Source organism: Vombatus ursinus, unplaced genomic scaffold (assembly GCF_900497805.2).
Source record: "Vombatus ursinus unplaced genomic scaffold, bare-nosed wombat genome assembly UNPS02014793.1, whole genome shotgun sequence".
In the NCBI taxonomy this organism is placed as follows: domain Eukaryota; kingdom Metazoa; phylum Chordata; class Mammalia; order Diprotodontia; family Vombatidae; genus Vombatus; species Vombatus ursinus.
In genome coordinates this window covers 17,291,461-17,316,546 of record NW_020954571.1, presented here as the reverse complement: position 1 = coordinate 17,316,546, position 25,086 = coordinate 17,291,461, and the positions used below count along the sequence as shown (strand labels likewise).

Here is a 25,086-nt window from a genome sequence, read left to right as displayed (position 1 = left end):
CGCCGCAGCTCTTCCATTGAGAACAAGGAGAGAGAAGGGCGGGGCGGGGGAGACGAGGGCGCGTTCTCGCGCGCGTGCCCGCCTGGACCCCAGACTCCGCCCTCCGTCCTCTCAAGGCTGCGTCGGGGATGGGGGTGGGGAGGAGAGCTCTCTTGAGTTCTGGCGCGCGCACGCGCGCGGGCTTGCTCGCTCGCTTGCATCCCCTCCCCAGGGCCGGGCGAAGCAGCCCGCTCGCGAGCCCCAGGGCGGGCAGGCGCGCGTCCCTGCTGACGTCATTGAGGCCGGCGAGCCTGTACGGTGTGGGCTAGAACCCCTGGCGCACTCGCGCACTCCGCTCTTTTCCTTCCCCCCCCCCTCCCTCTCATCCCCCCCCTCCCTCCCAGGCTCTCTCTCCCCTTCTTTTTTTTTTTCCCTCTCCTCTCTTCTCTCTCCTCTCGCTCTCTCTCTCTCTCCATTAGGATCCACTGAACGATGCGATCTCTGGGAGCCAGCGCTATCGCCGCCGCCACCGCCCGCTAGAAACCTTACCCCCCCTTCCCCCCTTCCCCACAGCTTGCAAAGCCCCCCAAAGAAGAGGGAAAAGGGAAAAAAAAAGGAGAAGGGGAGGGATGCAATACTAATCACCATCCTAATAATCCTCTCTAGCCGAAGGATCCACCCTGCCCCCCCATCCCCATCCCCATCCCCACCCTCCTCCGGCTCCTGGCTCCATCGAGCGCCTTTGCCCTTTATTTTTATTTTTAATTTTTAAATTTTTTTTTTTAAATAATCCTCGGTGTCCGCAGCCTAGCGCTGCTGCTGCTGCTGTTGCTGCTGCTGCTGTTGCTGCTGCTGCTGCTTCCCCTGCCGCTGCCGCTGCTCCGGGTCCCCGGCGGTGGTTGCCTCTTTTCGGATGCGTTGCTTGCAAGCCGCTGAAAGAGATCCGCAACCCTGTCTCTAGAGCTACCAACCCCAGCCCCGAATCCAGCCTCCTCCTGCAGGTGACCGGAAAAGGGGGCAGTAGCCTGAAATACACCTTGCGAATTTTTGGGGGGAGGGGCTGCATTTTTATTGTGTTTGGGGAACTTGATTTCTTTTTAAAAGAAAAAAAAATACAAGAAAGAAGGAAAGAAAATTAGAAAATTTTTTAAAGGACAGAAATAAATATTTCTGGGGGGGTGGGGTGGGGGGTCAAGCCGAGAAGGGGAACCGTGCCAGCCGAGGCGTGCGGGCTGTTTTGGGTGTCACGATGGGATGTACATTGAGCGCAGAGGAGAGAGCCGCCTTGGAGAGGAGCAAAGCGATTGAGAAAAACCTCAAAGAGGATGGCATCAGCGCCGCCAAAGACGTGAAATTACTCTTGCTGGGTAAGAGAACCTTGGCCACTTCCTCACCCCCACCCCTTTCCACCAGGCCCCCTGAACAGCCAGGCTGCACCCTATTCCAAACAACGCCCCCACCGCCACCTCTGTTTTCACCCCTTTCTTCACCCTTCTCCCTTATCCTGTGTCCAGGAAGACTTGTCCTGAGTCCAGGGAGACCTTTCCCTTCTTAGATTTGCAGGAAGATAACCAAGCCATTGCACATACACGAGTCTTCAGCCAAAAAAGCTGATCCGCTGCATCCTTTAGTCCAGCTGCTCCCTTCCTCCTCCCAGCGTAATCTCCCAGTTCTTCTAGCCTGACACTGACTAGCTTCTTTCCTTTTTTGTCTGTCCCTACAGGGGCTGGAGAATCAGGCAAAAGCACCATTGTGAAGCAAATGAAGTAAGTCCCTATTGTATTGGGATTTTAATTTTTTCCCCCTTACTCTTTTTCCAGCTCTCCCTTAGGCCCTGTTTGTAATTCTTGCTCACAAATGCATAACACTTTGACACCCCCTCCACCTCCCTTCCCACCTTAGGTGTTTCTCTTCCCTCCACCCCATCTCCCAAGAGGGATGTTTTTAGGGAGGGGTGAGGAGAAAGGGTGATGGTGGGGGCTGTAGTTGTATGAATGACAATGTCCGCCATATTGATCAGAGCATCATCACTATTGACAATATTGTGAATGTTATTTCCTACTAGTGGGGTGTTTTTCCCTATCCCCTCCCTCCCCACCCCCCGTCCTCCACCCTTCTCTCTCCTCCCCTTCTCACAGCTGCACCTGTGGCAGGGATTTATTTCTGGCTTGCCTAGATGGAGGGGAGGGGACCTTGTCTTTTGCTCTGGGTGGAAAATCAAGTGTCTGCTGTTCATGGTTTTGGTGCTGAATTGGAGGTAGTGGGGGTTTCTCTATCTCTAGCTTTCTGTCTCTCCCATGTACACATACATACACATATACCCCCATGGGGTGGGGGGCTTAAGATGAGAGGAGAGGAGTGGGTGACTTTCCAGGCTGATGTGAATGGCACAGATGTAACCAGGGCAGAGCCATCAAACAGACCAGTGTCAATTAAGCTTAATGTCAGCTTTCTATCTCTCAGCTCTTTCCTCTCTGCCCCCACCCTCCCTGATGTTTGATCTCTTGACATGGGCATCTGGGTTAGCTCCATGGCACTTATATTATTTGTTTGCTGAGTAAGGTATGTTATATATAAATCTACCTACAAGGCAGATTCAAAACAAGTCTTGCTGCCACCCCAAATTCCCCTTTGCCCAAGGGGGTCGGTATTTCTTTAATTAGCTAGCTGGAAGCAATTTTTACTATTGATAGAAATGTTTTTCTTTATTGATATTATTTTTAAGTGAAAGAAAATCTCATAATCTCCATAAAAGCCTCACCCTCTTTCTGAACATACACACTTTATTGTTTCTTGCTCTTGACATCAACCATTTCTTGGGGAGTTTTAAGCAGGTTTGTTTTAGATTTGGGGGAGGGGACTTAGAAGGTGGAGGTGCAGGGATTTTTGTGCTCCATTCCCCACCACCAATCTTGTGGCTTTGCTACTTCCCGTTATTCTCCCCATTTGGAGTTCATTTGAGACCGTTTAGTGAGGCTTCCACGTCGGTTTGCTGTGACACCTTTACATATACACAGGGTTCCTAATTAGAGGTTGCTATGCAGTAAACAAAAATGATTATTTTTCAACTTGACAGAATAGCTGAAGTAATTGCATCCCGCAGGAAAACAATGGAAAATAAAAACCTCTTTCTTGGGGAGGTGGGTGAGAGAGGAAGCCTGTTTGCGATTTCAGAACTAAGATGGGGGGGAGTTAAAGTCCCAATCTTGCACGTATAACTGGCATGACAAGCTGGTTCGAGGCGGCGCCATGATTGTACCGTGAAGCAGCTCTTTTAAAATTCCCATCTGTTTTTCATATTGCTATATTTGCACGAGAAACCCCGGGGGGGGGGAGTTTTTGCAAGGGGGCATCTCAGCTTGCTGCACCCCTCTAGAGCCATGATTAATTTGACTTGGAGCTTCTCTAGAGCTGTATACCACCTAAGTGAATTTGGGAAGTGAGGCCTAGGGAGTTTCTATTTGCAACAAGGTGCATGCTGCATTTGCATGGCTGGTCACTTTATGCACATGCTTAAATGAATAACAATAAGCAAGATTTTTTTTAAAAGTCTCTAATCTACAGAGACAGGTTCCCGAGCCCTTTAAAAGCCAGTGCAACCCGGCTCTGCGTTGGGTTTCAGGCATTGCGAGTGGTGGACAGCGCCCAGCTGAGGCTAGACAAGTCGATTGGGTCCGAGAGCTCAGCAGCACCTGGCTCAGCTCTGTGACTGGCCGGGTACTGAAGCTCGGAGAGTCTCGGCTGTGTTCGGGTGCTATTCGATTCCTTAAGAGGCTAGAGCCGAGCCACTTCGGAAACAGCCGAGTGTGTTCGCATCTCGGGCAAGGCTAAGAGGGAGGGGGGAAGGGTAGAAATCTCTGCAAATTAACTTTGCATCAGCCAAAGCAGCAATTCTCCCCACGTTGACTTCCACACTTCCCTTGAAGATGCTACATAAATTAGGCTGACTTAATAAGGTGTTTAAAAATATATACAGATTCCCCAAAAGGGTAATATTACCTACCTCTTCATTCAAAGAGAGCTGAGCTCTCCAAGGGGAACAGTGTGCCATTTTAGAATGAAGATTCCTAATTGCATATGAAGGAAATCTAATCAAAAGACTGCATGTAGACTTCTCCCTGGAAGTCTCTGATGTCCCAAATGGTTTTTCATATTGGCATTTTTGGTAATATTGGGGGGGCGGAGGCAGGCAAGCTAGTGTTTGAAGGTCTACAAATAAATCAGAAATGTGGGTCTCTCCCTCCCCACATTTGTTGTGAGATTTTAGAGTCTCAAAAATAATTTTGAAAAAAAAATTGACTAGCACAGTTCACAGGATCCCCATTGGAAATGGGTTGGGCTTATTCAAAAGGAGAGCCAAAGATGCATGACCATAGTCCAGAAAACAACACCCCAAAGGATTCATGCAAAGATCCATAGTGAGGACTCCGTAGGTACCCATGAACAGAGGCTGTCTGTCTTCTGGGTTCTGGCTCTAAAGGGGGACAGTTCAAGGCAATATGCCAGGGTGGATGCTGAACTCATATTAGCTATGAAATGTGTGGCTAGTAACAATGGTATTCCAGTGACAGATTCTTTTAGTAGTTTCCATTTGCACAATCATGACTTGGAGCTTGTGAGGTACAGATTTCTATCTAGAAACTCAGGGGAATTGAACAATGGGTGGGGTGAGGAAGCCAAGATGGTGACTCCACATGCCCAGGAGAAATATTTAGAGAGTAGTTACTGGGTTTTGTGCAGTACAAAGTACCATTCATAATAATATGTAGAACATTCTACGAGACAGCTGTTGAGATACAGACTACTGATATTATCAGTGACTCGGATAAAAGCATAAATGGCATCCCTGTCAAGTTTGCAAGTGATATAAAATTAGAAGGAATGGCTAACTCATTAGATGATAGAGTCTGACTATTAAGATCTTAAGAGGGTAGAAAATCATTCACACATAAAAAGATTAAATTTAAGATGGATAAATGTGAAGTTTTACACTGGGTTTCAAGACACATTGATTTCACAAGTACATATGTAGTTGTCATGGTTAAACAGTAATTTGCCTAAAAATCAGGGCATATCAGTGGGTTGTAAGTTTAATAAAATCAACAATGTAAATATGGCAACCAAAAAAAGAGCACATTTTGGGTTGTATAAAGAAATCCATAGCTTTTGAGGAGTAAGGAGGCAATAGCCCTACTGTATACCAGGGTGGAGAAGGTCCTTGAGTCCTTGCCACATGAGCATTAGTTGAAAGATCTAAGGTTGCTCAGTTTGGGGAAGAGGCTATCTTCAAGTTATTTGGAAAGCTGTCATTTGAGAGAACGATCAACTTGTTCTGTTTGGCCCCAAAGAACAGAAGTTAGAGCATAGGCAGAAGTTTCCAAGTGGTACATTTAGGCTAAGTGGGCAACAGTTCCTAACAGTGAGAACTATCCAAAAATGGAAAAGACTTACAGAAGAAAAGTGGGTTTCTTCTCTTTGGAAGTCTCCAAGTAATGGCTGAGTGACCCATTTGTCAAGTGTGTTTGTTATAGGTGGAAATTCTTTGCAGAAATATGTTTTGCATGACTTCATACATGTTATGAGTATTATTTTTCTTGCCTTCTCAATGGGCAGGGGAGGAGCTAGCAGGAGAGAATTTGGAACCAAACATAAAATAAAATAAAATAAAATAAAATTTATCAGTGGAGATTCTTGTTCAGTTATGGGCTGAACTAGATGGCTGCAAAGGCCCCTTTGAAGCCAGAAATTCTGTGTTTCTTTTAAAAGCTCCCTTACAAATGAGAAAACTTGAGATTCAGGGAGGTTAAATAGCTTGCCTAAGGTTACTTAGCCAGTAGTGAAGCAGGCACTTGATACCAGGCCCTCTGACTCCCAAGTCCATTCATTGAACTTTCCATTATACCTTAATTCATTACCAGGAAGCTAAGACCAACACACTAAACTAGCCAGCATCAGTTAAGGTGCTCTTTTATTTCACCTAGATCGATGTGTCTGTGATATTACATGGATAATGTCCATGAAGCCCAGCAAGAGCCTTATGATTTTGTAGTGGTGATAGAGATTTATCAGACTAGCCCCTTGGGTTGTGATGCAGGATATTTCAGACACTGATGGCACCCCATTTTTTAGTCAACATTACCAGAAAAGCAACAACCAGGACCTGTATTTCTTAACTTCATTCTCAATAGCTTCCATATTGTAATGTGTTGTTTAGTATGCTAGAAAGAATATGTTGGTAGTAAATAATCAAGTAGAGGAGTAGATATTGGATACTGTTTGTATAAAAAAGTTACACTTGGCTAACAACATTTCAGAAATGGTTTGATTTTTAAAAAATTACTACTAATTAAGAAAAGATCTTGTGGGGGAAATTGTAATTATTTATGTGGTATGTTTTCCAATTAAATTGTCTTTTATGACTTTGTAAAGTTTAAAGTGTTATATGATATGTATTATGATAATAATGAATACCTGGTAACAGAAAAAATTTGTTGAAAATAGGATAGGTTTTTTGGGGGGGATGATGGTGCTGAAATTGTATTTGTGTGTGTCTGAATTAGTGTTTGGGAGCTTTGTGGAATAGAATGGAATTCCAAAATAGCTCAGTGCTAAGACATAAACAATGATAATTGAGACAGCACCAATATAATTTAAAATATTCCATAATTATTAAGTGGCTGTTTTTAGCATTTTAAATACTTTTGATCGTTAAGGGTTGTGACTTTGCCCGTTAGATATTCTCATCATTGGTTGCTTAATCTGTGTGGCTCTTTTTATACATGCAGACTAATCAAGGTTTTAAATGGATGTGTCAATTTTATCTAATTACAGAAAAACACCCTCATCGAGAAATATTATAAAGAATTATATTTTATGTGGGATGGAATCACCAGAATAACAATCTAATTGGCTCACAGGTTTTGAATAATTAGTGATAGCTCATTGGGCTGTAAATTTAATGAAAATTAAAAGTGAACTATGGAGTCAATTGCTGAGCACCCCCCATTTAAAGTTCATTTCCCAGTATCAAGGGCCAGATTGTAGAATTCAGGCTGTTGTCTATGTTGGAACGTAATGGGATTTCTAGAGTCTGTGGACTACAGTCCACAGAGAACAGGGGTGTGACTTGGAACAAGATTTAACAGGTTAACTTTACACAGTAGCTGGCAGGTTTTGCATAACTGTGAGTTAGCTTTTCATATTTTCCATAATGAAATGGAGTATCATGTTTAGATAGCTATCCCTAAGACAGATACATTCAGTAGCATTTTCAAATACATTAGTAATCCAAAGACTTGTTCATCACTCAAGATAGAGCTATCCCTGACTAATATTATTGGATGTGATATAGCAGTCAGGTTACACCCTTCCAGTGAAGAAGCCACTCAGTATCCTTAAAAGAAATCACCCACAGTGAGAAAAGCTGCTGGTTTCATTCTGCTATTTTGACTTAATTCATAAAGAAAATATAGGCTATTGAAATTACTTCATAAACAATAGTGAACAGTGACATCCTTCATCTTCAGATAATACTTCAGGACATTTCTGGTACATTTCCAAAAGCTTAGCTAGATTTATGCTATTAGCCACACAACTAGATTTATGAACTTTTGATTTAGGAAAGCATTATCTTCGATTTCAGTTGCTTCCTTCTTTTCCTACCTTTCTTTATACTTATTCAAAGGTATGTACCTTAATATGTCTCAAGACAGCGTGAACATGAAAATGGTGTTGGATGGAATAGGAGGCAGGTTTTCTATTGCTAATTGCCAGTACTTTTTTCTTCCTTTATTATTCGTAAGCCTAAAGACTTTTATGTCCAAATAATAGCAAACAGTCCACCTGATTTCTCATAATCTTGAAGTCCAATTACCTGTTGGATTCTAAAGGGAAACCTCTCTGCTTGTTGAAAGTGTTCTGGCCAGTCAAATGAAAGGTGAAGGCTCCAAGATGAATGGAGATAGCTAAATAGAAATACAGAAGAATTGACTGCTCAACACTTTGGGCTTGGTTAGGGCTGTGGTACATGAGGATTGAACTGCATGTGTCTTTTGTGGTTGAGGTCAGTGTATAGTACTTCCCAAATTGTATTGTTCTTTTTTAGAACTCCATATCTGTTCAAGAAAGAAAATCACTGATTCAGGAATGAGCTTATTCCTGGTTTGTAAGCGCTGTGCTTTTCCCCACCTCTGTGGCTATTTTTAAATTTCATATGAGCCTTCCTACATCCTATGTTTTCGGACACTTGAAATTCAACTCATTGCAGTATAGTTAATGGATCCTCTGTTTGGGGGCAATGCCTTCTTTGAATTGCAGCCTTAATTTGCAATTCTTAATTATTGTTGTGGTATATCTGGACCTGAAAGAGCGAACAATGTTAAACTGCTGCACACTCACACACACACACACACACACACACACACACACACGCGCACACAAGGTATTTCCAAACAGAAGCAATATTCTAGAAGAAGGCAGCTTTTTTTGGACTTTTGAAAATTCCTAAACAATATAAATGTTTGTGTGAAAAGTGTAATATAGTATAGTATTATACTACATTATACATCATATAAGTAACAATGTATAAATTTTTATACATTAGCTAATTAGAAAGTTTTTCAAACTTAATTAAATGTCACAGGAATGAAGAGATTGTTTTTTTTTTTTTTTTTACCAGATTTACGAGTAAATCTCTGTGATTAGAATCACATCAGAGGTCAGGCACAATGATTTAGACCCAACAGCACTATTTAAAAGGGTCATAACTCCACTGTTAAATTGGCACAGCTCTCTCAGAGGTGTGAAAGGTCTCACCAGCCCTCCTAAGAAGTCATAAAAGCCTTTCAAAAGTCTATAAGCCTTTTTCTTGGTGGCACGTGTTACCACCTAAACAGGACAAAAGTCCCCTTCCAGTGCCCAAAAGGATCACATATGGAGGACTGGAAGGGACCTAGGAGGTCATCTAGTCCAGTCCCCTCATTTAAGGGGTGAGGAAACTTGCCAAAGTCACAGGATGAATAACAGAGGTGTGATTTGAACCTAGGTCCTCTTGACTCCAGAGCCAGTACTGTTTCATGACATCGTATTACATCATGTAATGGAGGTGACCATGCGTTCTGTGGCTCATGCAAGTTCTGTAGGGTTGACAGGTTCTTAGAGTAGATGTGGTAACAGATTGTCTATTGCACAATAACCTGCCTAGGATTTTAGGAGGCACAGCAGTTTTCAAAAAACATTTCCTAAGCCATAGAAGGTTTATAACCCATGTTGATAGAGGATGAAACTACAGACCTTTGAAGTAATACTGTAAAAATAGCTTATCAGTGTGCTAACAAACGCCACACCTGAACTTTACTGAAACTTAAAACGTATTCTTTTCTTCCTTTCTTCTTTCTTGAAATATATACTAATAAGACCTTTCTTGAGTCCCTTAACTGCTAGTATTCTCCCCTCAAAATAATTGTGGATTTGTTTTTACTTTCTTATATACATACATCTTGGTTCCCTCAGTAGATCGTGAGCTTCCTGAAAGGACTGTTGATTTGGGGTTTGGGGTTTTTTGTTTGTTTGCTTGTTTGTTTTTTGCCCTTGCGTACCTGCTACATGGCACACAGCAGGCATTTGATAAGTGCTTTTCGATTGTTTGTTGTTGTTTGTACTTTGTTCTTGAAGAGGACCAATGATTTCAGGAGGGTGATGTGATTGACATAGTAACAGCATTCTTAGGTCAAGTTCTTCTACCCCCCCCCCCCCCCCCCGGCTGGGCAGTGAGGTTAAGTGACTTGTCCAGGGTCACACAGCTAGTAAGTGTCAAGTGTCCGAGACTGGATTTGAACTCAGGTCCTCTTGACTCCAGGGGCAGTGCTCTATCCACTGTGCCACCTAGCTGCCTGGCAGCATTCTTAATAAACAGGTTTAGAGATGATTGTCTTGCAGTGTTCTTTTCTTTTTCTAAGGCATGAGATTAACTTTTTAGGCCTCCCAGAGACATAGATGGGGTCTTGTTGCCTTTCACGTGCATGTCTCATTTATGATTTCTGGGGCCTGGTCATAGTGAGATGCAGGAGGACGGATCCCCATGAGTATTATTACGTAGTCTGCTCTTACTTCTCTCTGGCTCTGCAGTAATCATTACATAACAACCTATATGGCCAAAACTATTGTGACTTAAAAAAAAAAAAGAAAAAGAAGGAAAAGGAAAAAACTACTGTACTAACCTACGATACTCTGGTGAAAAAAAAGTTGTAGTGGAGAGATTATTACTAGCCTAGGAATCTGGAGAGCTGGTTCTGGTGCCAGCTCTTCTCCTGTGACTCTCTTTGTGGCCTTAAGCAAGTCACTGCCCCTCCAAGGCCTCAGTTTCCTCATGTTAAAATGAGGAACTTTTGGCTTAGATGACCTCCAATATCTGTTCCCTAACTATATAATATGAGTCCATATAATTTGAAGTTATGTCACTTTGAGGGCCTTGAGAAGTACCTAGTTAGACCCCGTTTCAAGTAGGAAGGGAAAACAAATCAACAAATCTTGATCCTTTAGAAAAGTCCAAGGTCAGGAGAAGGGACTTCATTTCATTTCAAAACTTCTTAGAATATTTTATGAAAAGCAGATATTTAGGGGGCAAAATTAAATCACAGAAGTTCTCAAAGGCTGGGGCAAGGGTGACCCACAGTTATAAAGGACTATAACCTACATGCTTTCACCAAGCAGAGAAGTCGTGGTTCTGAAAGGCATTTCTAGACACAATTCTGAACCAGTCTCTCCCTGCAAACACATCTTCAGAACCAACAAACAGGATCTGAAAGTAGATATATTATGAGAAACAACATGTTTGAGGTAGCAGGAGTGAAATGGTGTGATGAACACAAGAGAAGTGGTTTGTCTGTGCTCTTTTGGGACACATTGGACATAGTGAGGGCCACTGTAGAAGTGACCAAACCCCAGCACCTAAGCCAGGGACAGCTGGGGGTAAAAGAGTTCCAGGTTGTGCTACCCAAGAACTAGGCTGGGAGCTACTGTCAGCATGAACAGAGAACAAGATGCATGAAGTGGGATTTTGGAAAAAAGAGTGGGTGGACCTGGCCTCCTACTGATTTTATCTTCTGAAGCATCTTTAGTTCTAATTTTCTTGACAGAAAAAAGGAAAAACATTGTGCTTTTTTCACACCAAAATTAAAATAAAATAGAAGGAACTCTATAAAGGTAATAGCCAAGGCAATAAATTTGTTTCCTAACCAGGGCCACATCCAAAATTGTTTCTATAAGTATTATGCGAGAAGGGTTAACATCAAATTCACAATATCTTCAGCTTGATTTCCTAATGATGGGAGACTTTAATCTACCCTTGAAATAACATCTCCCAGGCCCTCAGTTTCTTCATGAGTAAGACAAGTTGGGCATGATGACCTCTGAGTTCTATGATTCTAAGTCTTCTTGTCCAGGAAAACAGATGTTCCTGGTGACAGATGAACTCCCAGCCTTCTCTCTTGGCCACCTCCAGTAGAGGTCATAAATAATAAAACCATTAAGCTCCCAGCACCCTTCAGCTAATTGAGAAAGAAAAGTGGAACATAAATCCACAGGAGTGTTAGCTCAGGGAATTGAGGAAATCAGGATGTATCAGGCCCATTTTTTGACGATCATGGACAGAGGAGTGGGAGCGCTAAGAGGTGCCTGAGTTTGTCTTGTATGTCTTCCAAGGTCTCTCTCCATAAAGAGTAAGATTTAGTGTTGCCCTTTTGTTTCTGGAAGCACGGCAGCATGATTAAAATAGAAGAGGAAAAAAAAGAGCCCCTGTTCTCCTTTTCTCCCAAGTGGAATGAGGATGTAGACCTGTGGCTTTCTCAATTAACACGTGGCAGGCAAGTCACAGAAAATATGGAGAAGTCCGAGAATGCCTGGGTCAATCCAAAGATGCAAAAACCTGTGGGGCCTGCTAGGATTATATGACCAGAGGCACCAGCTTTCATATTGAAGAGGCAATACACTGCAGTGCAGAGTTCACTGGAGTTGGGGTCAAAGAATCTGAGTTCAAATCCTAGTTCTGCCAGTTACTAGCTAGGTGACCTTATTAGGCAAATCACTTAATTTCCATCTTATCTGTAAGAAGACGGGTTGAACTAGTTGACTTTTAAGTTTTTTTTTTCCACTGCTAAATCTATGATCTTATGACCCTTATAGTGTGTTGAGGTTTACAGTTTCCTCACATTAACCCTGCAAAGAATTTTTTTTTTTTGGCAGGGGGAGGGGATCTGGACCTGTGACTTCATTGGTACAGGGGAATTAGTAAAGGGAATAAGCATTTATGTAAGACCTGCTATGTGCCAGGCACTGTGCTAAGTGCTTTACAGTGATCTCATTTGATCCTTAAGATAACCTTGTGAGGGAGGTGCTGTTATTATCCCCTATTATTATCTGAGGCAAACAGAGGTTAAGTGAGTTGCCCAGGGTCACACAGCTAGTAAGTGTCTGAGGATGAATTTGAACTCATCTTTTCCTAACTCCAGGCTCAACATTCTATCCCCTGCCACCTAGATGCCTCAGGGAACTCTTCAGTGAAGCAAATCCTTTTACCATGCAGATCAGTTTATTCACTGTTCTGTCCTTTAGGTGTGCCCAGCTTTTCTTGACCCTATTTTGGACTTTCTCCAGCTCATTTTACAGTTGAGGAAACTAAGGCAAACAGGGTTAACTGACTTGTCCAGGGTCACACCACTAGTAAATGTCTAAGGCCAGATTTGAACTCATATCTTCCTGACTCCAGGTCCAGTGCTCTGTCCCCTGGCCACCTACCTTCACATAGGAGGCAATTAATAAGTGCTTGCAGACTAACATGAATTTAGGCAAATAATTTAATCTTTGAGTGCTCCGAGGCATAAACTATCTAAGACTCTGAGTTGCAAAGCAGGTTCAAATATGACCTCAGACGCTCACTAGCTATGTGGCCCTGGGCAAGTCACTCAACCTCTGCCTTAATGCACTGGAGGAGGAAATGGCAAACCACCCTAGTATCTTTACCAAGAAAATCCCACGGACAGTATTAGTGTAGTATGGTCCATGGAGTCACAAAGAGTTGGACACAACCTAACAACTGAACAACAATGTGCCAAGGGCTGTGAATACAAATACAAGTAGAAAGAAAGATGCTCCCTGTCCTCAGAAAAATTACATTCTAATGAAACCAGTATGTGTCATGCTCAGGAATAGTAAATATTATTATTCCCATTTTATCAATAAGGAAATAGAAATTCAGAAAAGTTAAGGGACTTGCTCATATGGCTAATACGTGCAAAAGTCATAATTTAAACCCAGGCCTTCAGTGTATGGTCCTGCTTCCTTTGATGCTTTCCTTAGTACCACTGAAGAGCAGGAGGTGCTTGGGAAACTGAGGCAGAAGCTGCTAGGGAAAGACAGACATATCGGCCCATATAGTAATGCCTTCCTCCTCTTCTTATCACCTGCCTGTCTTGTGAAACCAATTCAGCCTACCTGCTCTAAGATAAAGTCTTTCCTGTTGAGTCTAGCCTTCATTGATCTCTGTAGTCAGAATTCACACTTTTGTTGTCTTATTCTCTAGTTGTCTCATGTGTATATGTATCTGTGAAAAAAAAGAGCTTGACCTTTGAAAACAGAGGACCCAACCTCAAATCTAGTGACCACCCATTTCTGCCCATGTCACCTTGGGCGAGTCATCAAATTTCTCTGAGGTGTCTTCATTTATCAGATAAAAGATTTGGACTAGATGGTCTCTGAGGTTCTTTCCAGCTTGAAATTCTATGAATCTTTACTCCTTAACCAGATCAAAAGGGCCTTGTAGTCAATGGGTGTGTACAACTTTTGTACACTCTAGTGGCTAACACAATTCTAGGCACACAAAAACTGTTCACCAGATGCTTATCGATTCACTGATTCTTTAGGCCCACACCACCTCTACCTGGTTCAGGAGCCTTGTGTTAGAGACTGGGATTTGCTTCATTTACTGAACTGCCACCTTCCCTAACAAAGGGAAGAATGAAACGTTGATGAAGGTCCTCAGAAACCACCAGTTTTTCAGACTGACTACTTTTCTCTTTACTAGGATTCTTTTTGTTCAGAAGAGAATGTGCAGCCTCTTAAATTAAACCCTCCAGCTTGACAGGTCTTTAAAAAGAGCTCTTGAATGTAGCTAGGTCCATCTTTGGCTGTGCATTCAGTCTGATATGTGCTCTTGCATTCCAGTGGGGGGTCTGGACCAGTTTGTTAAAATGAGGGTTTCATTCACCTGCCACAGAGAGAAAATTCTTAAGAAAAGCAGCAATTTCCCAAAGAGCCTGGGAGAAAGGCAGTCAGCTGGTATGGAGTATGAATTCTCCATCTTGTGCCTGGGGGGCAGGCTGGGAGGAAAGGGCCCCTGGCAGGCTGCAGATGCTACCTGAGTCTTCTCAGAAAGAGCAGGTGCTGTCAGGGAATACTGGGACACTTTTAAGAGAGTTCCAGATGTGGGAAGATTCTGAGGAGTTGGAACAAGAGTTGGTTCTTTATTTCTCAGGGCGAGTGGGAAGGAGGGGCATCAAAAGGTCAAGGGAGCCTACACCTGTCCCCTCCACAAAGCAGGGCATTGTTGATACCACAGTCAAGTAACTAAGCTCAGGGGAAGGAGAACCCATAAGATCTTATGAATGTGCTGTGGGGGTAGGGAACTTGGCATCATGAATTCTTTGCCAGGTTTGGCTCTCATTGTGCACTTACTATTGAGTATCCTCTCTAGTCTGGAGGGAGGCCTGCTAGCAATGTTTCCATTATTTTCAGGGTCAATCAGCACTGACAAGCCTTTTTTTCCACAGCAGGTGTTGAGGCAGGACAGTTACCAGAATATGTAGCCTTTGGCAGCAAGGAGATTGTCTGAAAAGAAATGTAGCAAGCTGGAGAAAGTACTCAAATAAATGGTAGTCAATAGACCTGTCAAGTTCTCTGCCATTATTTGCTATGTGACCTTAGGCAAATTCCTTAACTTTCTATGAGCCTCAGTTTCTTCAACTGTAAAGTTCTGAGATTCTGTGATTATTTTTCAGTGGAGTTAGGAATCCTAGCGATAATTTATGATGAATTTGTGTTGAGTTCATACACCTACAGGGTTCTGGGACTAAGTAAGAAGTCGCTCTAGGACCGTTGTTTCATTCAAGATTTGTGAATGTGGTTAAGGTTGAATGATACTTAATGTTATGCAGTGGAGGGCCGAGAATTTAGAGCCCCTCTGTAGCCCTTTAGTTCTCTCCCCATAGTGCAGTCCTCATTGTGTTCATAGCATCATCTTACTCTGCATGTGAGGGGCAAGCTTGAGCCACTGACTGTGAATATAGATTTGGAAAGGACCCTTCTGGGAACACAGACAAACCAACAGAGTCATTTTGGGCAAAGTATTTTTCTTACTCTCTGAAACACAAAACACTTTCCAGAGTTCCTGTAAAAAGTTAAGAAATAGGGCAGCTAGATGGTGCAGTGGATAGAGCACCAGCCCTGAGTTCAAATCCTGCCTCAAACACATAACAGTTACTAGCTGTGTGACCATGGGCAAGTCACTTAACCCCGTTGCCTAGCCAAAAAAAAAAAAAAGTTGAAAAGTAGACTAGTAAATAGAGTTAAGAACTAAAGAATAAGTTACTTCTTTTGCCTCCCCTGATTTGAGTTAAGAAATAAAGAATAAGAGTGACCCTGGGCAAGTCACTTAACCCTAATTGCCTTAAAAAAAAAGTTAAGAAATAGACTAGTAAATAGAGTTAAGAAATAAAGAATAAGAGTTACTTCTTTTGCCTCCCCTGATTTGAGTTGAGAAATAAAGACTAGAGTTAAGAAATAAAGAATAAGAGAAAGACAAAAACAGCCAATGTCAATCCAGATTCAAAATGGCAGCTTGGGTAAAAGTGGCTGATAAAAGGAAGGTCACCAGGAGACAGTGAAATTCAGAGCAAATAAAAGGAGATAAGTGAGAAAGTCCCAGGCCTGATACATTTGTGCTGGTGAAAAATGCTTTGTTTTATTTATTTCTTTAAACTTGACCCCTGTCTTTATAGGTCAATTAAGGGAGAAATTTAAGAACTAAGAGGGATTTTCTGAAAGGACCTCAAAGTTCACAAAGTACTTACCTCACAACCTTTCACTTTCTCCTTTGTAAAAAGAAGGGGTTGGACCAGACAGGTCTAAAATATCACTTTCAGCTCTATATTACATGAGTCTATGAAGTAGATAGTGCTTCAAGCATTATTATACCCATTTCACAGGAAACTGAGGCTCAGAGAATGATCACTTAGAACAAACAGCTTCCATCTTCTACACAACTGCTGTACTGATATTCCCAAAGCATGGGTCTGACCTGAATCCCTTGCCCATGAAGCTGCAGTGATGCCCTCTTGCCTCTGGAACTCAGATGAATTTTAAAGCCTTTCCCAATCTGTTTCTAAATTGTCTTCCCAGCCAGTGCACATTACATGTCCTCACACAATCTGTATTTCAGCCAAACTGAACTAACTTGCTGTTTCCTCTACACCACATTTCATCTCCTCCCCCCAGGCCTGGAATGTTCTCACTGCTCACCTTTGCCCAGCTCCTATCCAGGCTCAGATAAAGCCCCACTTCCTACACGAGGACTTTCGTGATTCTCCCAGTTGTTAATGCTTTCCCTGTCACTCTCCCCAAATTACTTTATATTTATTTTGTGTGTATTTTATATTTACTTATCCTGTATATGTTGCTTCCCTTGGTAGGATGTAAACTCCTGAGGCTGGGGGACTCTTTTCTTTTTGGCTTTTGTCCATAGGACCTTCCGTATATCAGTTGCTTATTGCATACTTTTTGAATGCGTTTCTTCCATCAATACAATAACAACTACTTCTTTATGAGATCTTGGAGAAGAAGCATTCTGGATGAGCAAAATTTCCAGATAACAGAGGCTTGCCCTTTTAAGCAGCAAACCTTTTTCAACACCACTTTTCACCATTTTGTATGAAAAACTTTTCAAGATGCATGATACACTTTGCTGTCTTCTTAAGTAGAGGGTACTAAGAGTAATTTAAGCTTCTCTTCATGGCTCAGGAGTATTTTCAGAAGGCAAAAGACCAGGGTCCAAATCCCACCTCTGCCAGCTACCAATGTGAACTTTAGCAAGGGAAACTTCTCAATCTCTTTGGGTCTCAGTTTCCTCCCCAATAAAGTGACAGTGCTAAGCTAGATGATCTCCAAGGTGTCTTCTAGTTCTAAATTCTATGATCCTATATGCCTGCAATGTAGTGGTATCTTCAGGGCCTTTTGAGGTATGGGGAGCTGTTTGTGCTTCTGCTTTTTATAGTTTCTGTGCTTCTTCCCTTGTTATCAAATTACTATCTATTGAATGACTAACAAGTATTGGAACTGGAGTTAAAATCCAGGCCCTCTGACCACTAATAGGCACTGCCTTTTTTAAAGTTATACTTCTAATCTACTATAGCTAGGAAACCAGATAACTGAGCTTCTTAGCACTGTGTGTAAAGTAAGAATAAACAGACATTGAGAGGGCTTCCCTGAAATAAATTGAAGGAGCTTTAGTTGATGGACATTATTATATTTATGTGGCTGTTAAGAACTCTTTTTTTCCCCGCTTGATAACTGATTCTTGGCAGTGACGCAGATAACTCTGGTTACCAAAAAATTAGTTGTCGCTTTGATTTATAGTCAAAATGGTTGAATTGTTTCCTAAGGCAAAGAGGCAGATGAGAGGAGACTCAATAGCATGAGAGTCTTTTCTCTGATCTAACCTTTCTAGAGAAGGGCTGTGCTCAGGGTTGGACCATCTCAGAAGGCATGTACTTCAGAGACCCACAGAGTAACCTGTGCTTTCTGCATTTCTCCAAGGGAAAGAGAATAGCAGTGACTGGAGTCACAAGAAATGCTGTACAGTACCCTGGTACCACTGGAATTTGTTTGTCATTTCATTTGATCCTTAACAACAACCCTATGAGGAAGGTGCTATTATCATCCCCATTTTTTTGTTTGTTTGTTATTATTATTCAATTATTTCAGTTGTGTCCAACTTTTCATGGCCCCACTTGGAGTTTTCTTGGCAAAGATACTGGAGTCGTCTGCCATTTCCTTCTCCAGTTCCTTTTACAGATAAGGAAACTGAGGCAAATGGGATTGAGTTACTTGCCCAGGCTCACACAGCTAGTAAGTGTCTGAGGCCAGATGTGAACTCAGGTTTTCCTGGATCCTACATCCATTGCTCCGTTATCAGATGTCTGCTGGTCTTGGAAGCACCTGCCCGCTTAATGTCAGCTTCCAGAGTCTTAAAAAGTTAAACTTGGTTCGTTATTTTTTTTTTGAAACCCACAACTACTAAGCACTAGACAGAATGTATAGAAGGTGGGATACTTTTTTCATAAACTTATGCAACTTTCTCTTTTGATAATTCATTTCCTTTGTTTTAAATATTTGTCATATAGATTGCATTCTTTGTGTGAAAGAATGCTTGTTTGGTGGAGTTGCTCCAATGAACCAGATGTCCTTATCTCAGCTGCCTCATATTTGTGGACTTCTCAGGAAATAACCTACATATAAAGAGTACAGGCCCAAGAGTGGACTATCTGCCATTCGGGGACCAATCTAGGTTAGTTTATAGAGATTAATCACCAGGTTCATTGTCATATAGTTAACATGTTTGGCCACAGTAGTCACCATAGTCCTTCTACTCTGGCACAAAGGGTTTGAGATTTGTGTAGGTAGAGGGAATATCTACACCAGTGAAATCAGAGGTCTTTGAAGCCCTGAAGCCTAGAGCAACTTGGAAGATGAGCCAATGACCATGCCACCCTCAACATGCCTGATCTCATCTGAGACTAAGCACGGTTGGGCCATTGTTGGTACTTGGATTAGATACTGCCTGGTAACACTCGATACACCTGGCCAGTAGTGTCAAACTCAAATAGAAACAGAGGCTACTAAACAGAACACAAGGATTCCTGTGTGCTACATATTGCCTTAGAAAATCATATATTAATGTTATATATGTTTCATTGCACTTTCTATTTATTTTATTAAGTATTTTCCAGTTACATTTAAATCTGGTTCCAGTTGTACTTGGGAGTGTTGTGAGCCTCTGTGGGCCACGTCTTTGACACCTCTGCAGTAGGCATTTCCTTGAGGGGCAGCATGGTGTGTGAATGAATGAGTGAATGAAAAGCACTTATTAAGCACTTACTGTGTACCAACTACTGTGCTAACCATGGGGGTAAAAATAGAAAAGTAAGATGGCCCCTGCTTTCAAGAAGTTCATATTCAAATCAGGGGAAGGCAACAGAAGCAAGAGGTCTCAGCTGCTAGACATAGAGTCAGGTAAACTTGTATTTGAATCTCTTTTCTACTAACCAGTGTCACCACGGTCAAATTGCTTACCTTCTCTATGCCTAAGTTTCTTTGGCTGTAAAATGAGGGGGCTGGATTTGATGACCCCTGAAGTCCCTTCCAGCTCAAAACCGATGATCCTATGGCTTACCTGATAAGCCTCCTATCTAATTGTTTTCTTTGAGAGAATCTGCCATTTCAGATTGCATCATTAGAAGCTGAGTCTTCATGTGATTTTTTTTAAGAAAAAGATTTCAAAATTTAATATGTAGAAGAAAAAGTGATAGTTAAAATATTTTTCAAGTTTAGTTGAATTCCAAAATTAGAAAAGGAGTATAGTGTAGTTAAAAGAAAATTGCCCATAAATATAATCAGCCATCTCACAAAGTAGTGAGTTTCCTGTCACTAGAAATATTCAATCAGGAACAGGATGATCCACTGTCAGAGATGCTATAAGAACAGTTTTTGTTTGGGTTGTAAGGCTGAATTAGAGGAGTTATAGACTCTGAATATGGTAGTGGCTTCATTATTCCAAGCTGAGAAGGTGAAACTTTTAAATATGGGTTCATTTTGCAGTTTGGATGCCAGAGAAAAAGACTGTCTGAAATACACAAGTAAGAAACAGCTGTGTGAGCTGTAGAAAGTCACTTTATGGATACAACTTTCTGTACAAAGAGGTTTTCAGATGCCTCTCATTGGATTTTTATCTTTCCTCACCATTGCACAAATTAGGGAACCATTAACCGAAATGATTGGCAGCTAAGAATGATTTATTCAGCTGATTCAGGGGCTCTGCCCTAGTTCTCTTAGCAGTGGTAGAAAGCAGGTCCTCGTTCCTAACAAGCCTAGGGAATAGACCTGGAACTTGACACTGCTGGACAGTGGAGCTCCTGAGACCTTCAGATTGTTGCAGTTGTGGGGGAGGGGAGGGAACAGTGACAAACCTAGGACAATGCAGAGTATTGGTACATCTTAATTTTAGAACGTCCAGTCTTTCCCTGGATAAATAAGAGATTTTTTTTATGGATTGTATTCAGAGGTTGGGAAAGGTGGTTTCACTCATAGAATTCCAAAGATACAAGGGGCAGCCCTCCCCAAGCCCAACTTCCTGACTCCAGCTCCTATAGCTATTGCCACAGTTCCCATTCATATTTCTTTCTTACCAATGTCTTTTGGATATGTGTCTGTCTCTTTATTCCCACTACCCTCATTCTAGTTCAGGCCCTCCTTACATTATCCTGGACTAGTGCAACTGCCTCTTAGCTGGCCTCCCAACCTCCATTTTCTCCTCCAGTCTATCCTGCCCATTGATGATAGACCTGCCTTCCTGAAATGCCACTTTCATCATGTCATTGCCCTGCTCAGAAACATAAAATGGCTTCCTCTTTTCTACTGCATCACTAAGCTCTCTCTGGCTTCTGAGGCACTCCGTAAACTGACCTTACCTTACCTTTACATCCTCATTGCCCATTATTCCATAACAGAACTATGAATCACTAAATAGTAGAACAGGAGGGAACCTCAAAGATCATCTGGTCCAAATCATAACTGATTTACTTCTGCAACACTGTGGACAAGTGATTATCCATCCTTCACCTGAAAATCTCCAGTGACAAGGAATCTGCCATTTTCCAAGGTAGCCCATTCCATTTTAAGGCAACGCTGATGGTTGGAGAGTTTTTCCTCACACCCATCTGAAACTAAACCTTTTTGCAGTGTCCCACTGATTCTTGTTCTGCCTTCTGGGGCCAGTAGAGTGAATCTAATCCCTCTTCCAAAGCATAGTCCTTGAAGATTGCTCTTGTTAACCTCTCCTCAGTTCTCTTCTTCATGCTAAAGATCCCCCTTTCCTTCAAGTGATTATCATATATTTTTTTCTACGTGCTACAGAGTCCCATTTTCTTTAATGGATTCTCATATATTTTTATGTTGGATCCAGAGGTTTGGAGAAGCGATTTCACCCAAAGGATCCCAAAGACACAGAGTACAACCCTCCTCCCCAAGCCTCCTGACTCCAGCTCCCATAACCATAACCATAGTTCCCATTCATATTTCTTCCTTGCCATTGTCCTTCAGGTATGATACATGCTAAAGAGCCCTAGTTTCTTCAATTAGTTACCATCTGTCATAGTTGCCAATATTCTGACTATTCTTTGACTGCTCTCTTCTGTGTTAGAGTTAGGGTTCATAGGACCATATAATTAGAGATAGAAGGGACCTAAGAGATGACCTTGTCTCACACCCACCTCATTTTATGGATTAGGAAACTGAGGCCCAGAAGGTAAAGTGACTTCTCCAAGGTTATATAGATAATAATCAATAGAACCAAGATTGGAAGCAAGCCCATTGCTAACAATCCAGAGCTCTATCCACAATTCTATGCTGCCATGTTAAGTCAGGATTTGACCCTTGTTTGGTCCGGTTCATATTTTCTGCCTGTACCGATTATGGCGGGGGGAGGTAAATGATGAGGACTTTGAAGAAATCCTCATACCCATCTTAGAAGTCTCTTATCACCAAAAACACTGAGTTCAAGGCTGGGACCTCAATGACCCACGCCTACCATCTGGCCCTACCTTCATGTGTGGCACCAACTCACCTGGAAATGGAACAAGTAACATCTGGATGTATGTGAGTTCTAGTTTAATTATATTGCCCATGACATTGGGCTTGAGATTGATTATTCGCCATGTTTAGTGAGTAGAATTCTCACTGGGAAGCATTTAATCCTTCAAGTTTACTTAACAGTGCAGAGGCCTTGTGTGACAGACATGTCCTTGCTTCTTGAGGTTTGCTGCAGGATCAGTTGATATCCTTCTGATTTACAGCTCAGCAAAAAAAAAAAAAAAGTGACAGGCTGAGTATTAACTTGTTCATTTCAGGGTGATCGCTGCACCACCATTTCTTCAGCTAGAAACCAGACACAGCTTCTGCAGTGTATGAGGCATTTGTGTCTATGGCCTGAGTAACTGCATTTCTGTTTTAGGATAATTGGATCATAGATTTAGTGCTGGAAAGGACCTCGGAGGCTTTCTAGTCCAGCATTCAGCACTTTTCCTTTGAGGAAATCGAGGCCCAGGGAAGCTAAATTACTTGCCATACTTGTCATACACGTAGGCAAGATTTGAACCCAGGTCCTCTGACTACAGAACTAATGATCTTTACACTGTTCTCACATTATGATATTGGATATTAAAACTGAGGAAACACCCATAGCAAGGGCTGTGTAGACAAGTATAGAGGGAGAACTGTACAACTCAAATAAAATCTCAATTAAGCTACTCTCTTGAAGGGGACTTATGGCCTTGCACTTTAAGAGGGCATTAATGGCTGGTTGTTGAATTGAGTCAGAAGAATGGCCGTTACAAAACAAGATAACCCTCAATCATTTTTGTCTGCCTTGGGAAATATATCCTGATCTTTCCCTTTCAAAATGGATGTCTCTGGTGCTCTTGGAATCCCCCACATTTCAAACAGAAGTCAAAAGCTGCACAATTAAAACCCAGCTCAAGTTGGAAAGCTATCCTGCTCTTCTATTCCTCCCTTCTCCCTGGCTGCAGGATATAAAATCCCTCCCTTGGGATGGATATGAAACACCAACCTGAGCCTAGCGGCTCTGATGGAAGTTTGCTATCAGGCTGGCTGACACCTTCCCTGGAGTGAAGAGAGTAATTAGTGTTGTGGTTTAAAATGCCATTCCTGGGGGCCTGAATATGGAACCTCAAAACCTCCTTCCCATCTCTTCTAGCAGATTAGTGAGTTGCAGGTAGAGAAAGTAAGAGGTAGCGGATGAGATGATAATGTCACAAGGGCTAAGCATCATTGCCCTGGTGCAGTCTGCTTGGTGAAAACGGATCCGCAGAGCAGATCATCCTCCTTCCGTAGCAGCGGAAAGAGAGCTGTCTGGGCCTAGTGGATGTAGCACCCAACTACAGAATTACAGGATCTCAGAGTCGGGAGCACCATTCAGCCAGGCACCATTTATTTCACATTATCCTTGATCAAGAGTCCCCTCTACAAAATCCCAACAATGAGTCATCGAGACTTTGCTTAGAGCCTTCCCATCTCTTATGTGAATATAGTTATTGTTGCCTCCCCACATTCGAATGTGAGCTCCTTGAGGGCAGGGACAATGAGTTTGCCTTTCTTTGTACCCTTAGCACAGTGCCTGGCACATATTAATGCTTTAATAAATGCTTCTTCTTCTTGTTCTCAGAATAATATTTTAAATTAATAAAATAAAATATCTAACATTATAAACCAATTATATTGAAATACAGTTATCAGAATAAAAAATAAGTTATAGAGCCCCTGAGATCCATCCACAGACCCCTTGGGGCTCTATGGACCTCAGGTTAAAAACCCCTGCTCTAATAATTAGGACATTTTTCCTTACATCAAACCCAGTCCAGGTCTTTGCTCAATGGACTCATTACTGCTAGATCTACCCTCTGGAGCCAAGGCAAACAAGTCTAATCTTTTCTCTACATGGGAGATACATGAGGACAGTTATCCTAGCCTCCCTGAGGCATCTCTTCTCTAGGCCAAACAAACCCTGTTCCCCCTTAACCTCCTTTGGTTTGTGTATCCCCACGCCCATTCCCACAAAGCCATCTCAGGTGATCTCCCTCCCCTATCTCAAGTTCAACACTACCCTTCTCTTCCCCCATTTCCATCCCCACTAGAGTCAGTGGCCACTCACAAATCTCATGGTCTTTGTCTCATCTGCACCTTGCAGCATCCTGGGATCCTTTCCCCCTTGGTGTGTCCTATATTCTCTTCTCTTTTTCTCCTGGACTTCAATTACATTTGCCTTTAAAAAATACTGTTCCAAGGATATCTGTCTTGCTATTTGACCTGGGTGCATTTTGTGAATCTTTCCCCAAGTGTCAGAATTTCTAGTTATAGCTCTTGTATGTAAATACAGGCTAGTTGCAAAAGAGGCAAAATTCTCCCCACTCTCGGGATCCACATTTAGGATTGGCATCTTTCAGTGGGGTGAGAAATGCCACACACTTTACCTACTACTAAAAGAGAACACAGCACCCAATAAATAGCCACGTGACATTACTACCCATTGGTATATGGCCAAAAGCCAGGGACACTATTCCCAGTGGAGATGATGAGGAGTTTCAGGAAGCAAGTAATTATAATAGGAGTTGGCATCTTGCCTAGAACCTAGGGGTAACACCCTTGCACTAGAGAGAAATGAAAAAGAAAATCTATTTTAATGGTCCTGTCCTTGTTCTTAAAATCACCTTTAAAAAAAAAAGAACCAAACCACTATTCCTTCTCTAACGTTATGAGATATGAGTTGGAACCACTGTAAGAGGTTACTAGTTGACATCATATCCCTTACCGTTGTTCCTATCTTTCCTTGGGTGTTCTTTCCTTAGAATTCTTCTGTCCTAAATAATCCTTTCCTTGACCCTTCTAGTCCTTCCAGCTCCAATCACATCTTTCCTTTCCTCTTCACTACTAAACTTGTAGAAAAAGTCATGTAGACTAATTGCTCCAATCAATCAATAAATCTACCAACAAGGACTTATTAAGCACCTACTGTGGGTCAAGCACCATGCTGGGTTCTGGGAATACAAAGATGGAAGTGAAACAGACCTTTTCCTCAAAGCACTTATGTTCCACAGTAGATTCAACGTATTTATGGATAAGTAATACAGGAGATAGATAGAGTAGATAGATAGGTAGATAGATGGATAGATAGATAGATAGATAGATAGATAGATAGATAGATAGATAGAT

At 42.0% G+C, this 25,086-nt stretch overlaps 1 protein-coding gene across 1 annotated transcript in view; it reads left to right on the top strand.

Annotated features, from left to right (window-relative positions):
• Positions 1-1,188: 1,188 nt before the first annotated feature.
• The window catches only part of GNAO1 (G protein subunit alpha o1), a 233,933-nt gene continuing 210,035 nt past the window's right edge, over positions 1,189-25,086 (top strand). Inside the window, exons 1-2 of the mRNA XM_027869429.1 lie at positions 1,189-1,346; positions 1,703-1,745. Coding sequence (XP_027725230.1) covers positions 1,229-1,346; positions 1,703-1,745 — 161 coding nt within the window. The 5' untranslated portion in view covers positions 1,189-1,228. The remainder of the gene's footprint in view (positions 1,347-1,702; positions 1,746-25,086) is intronic.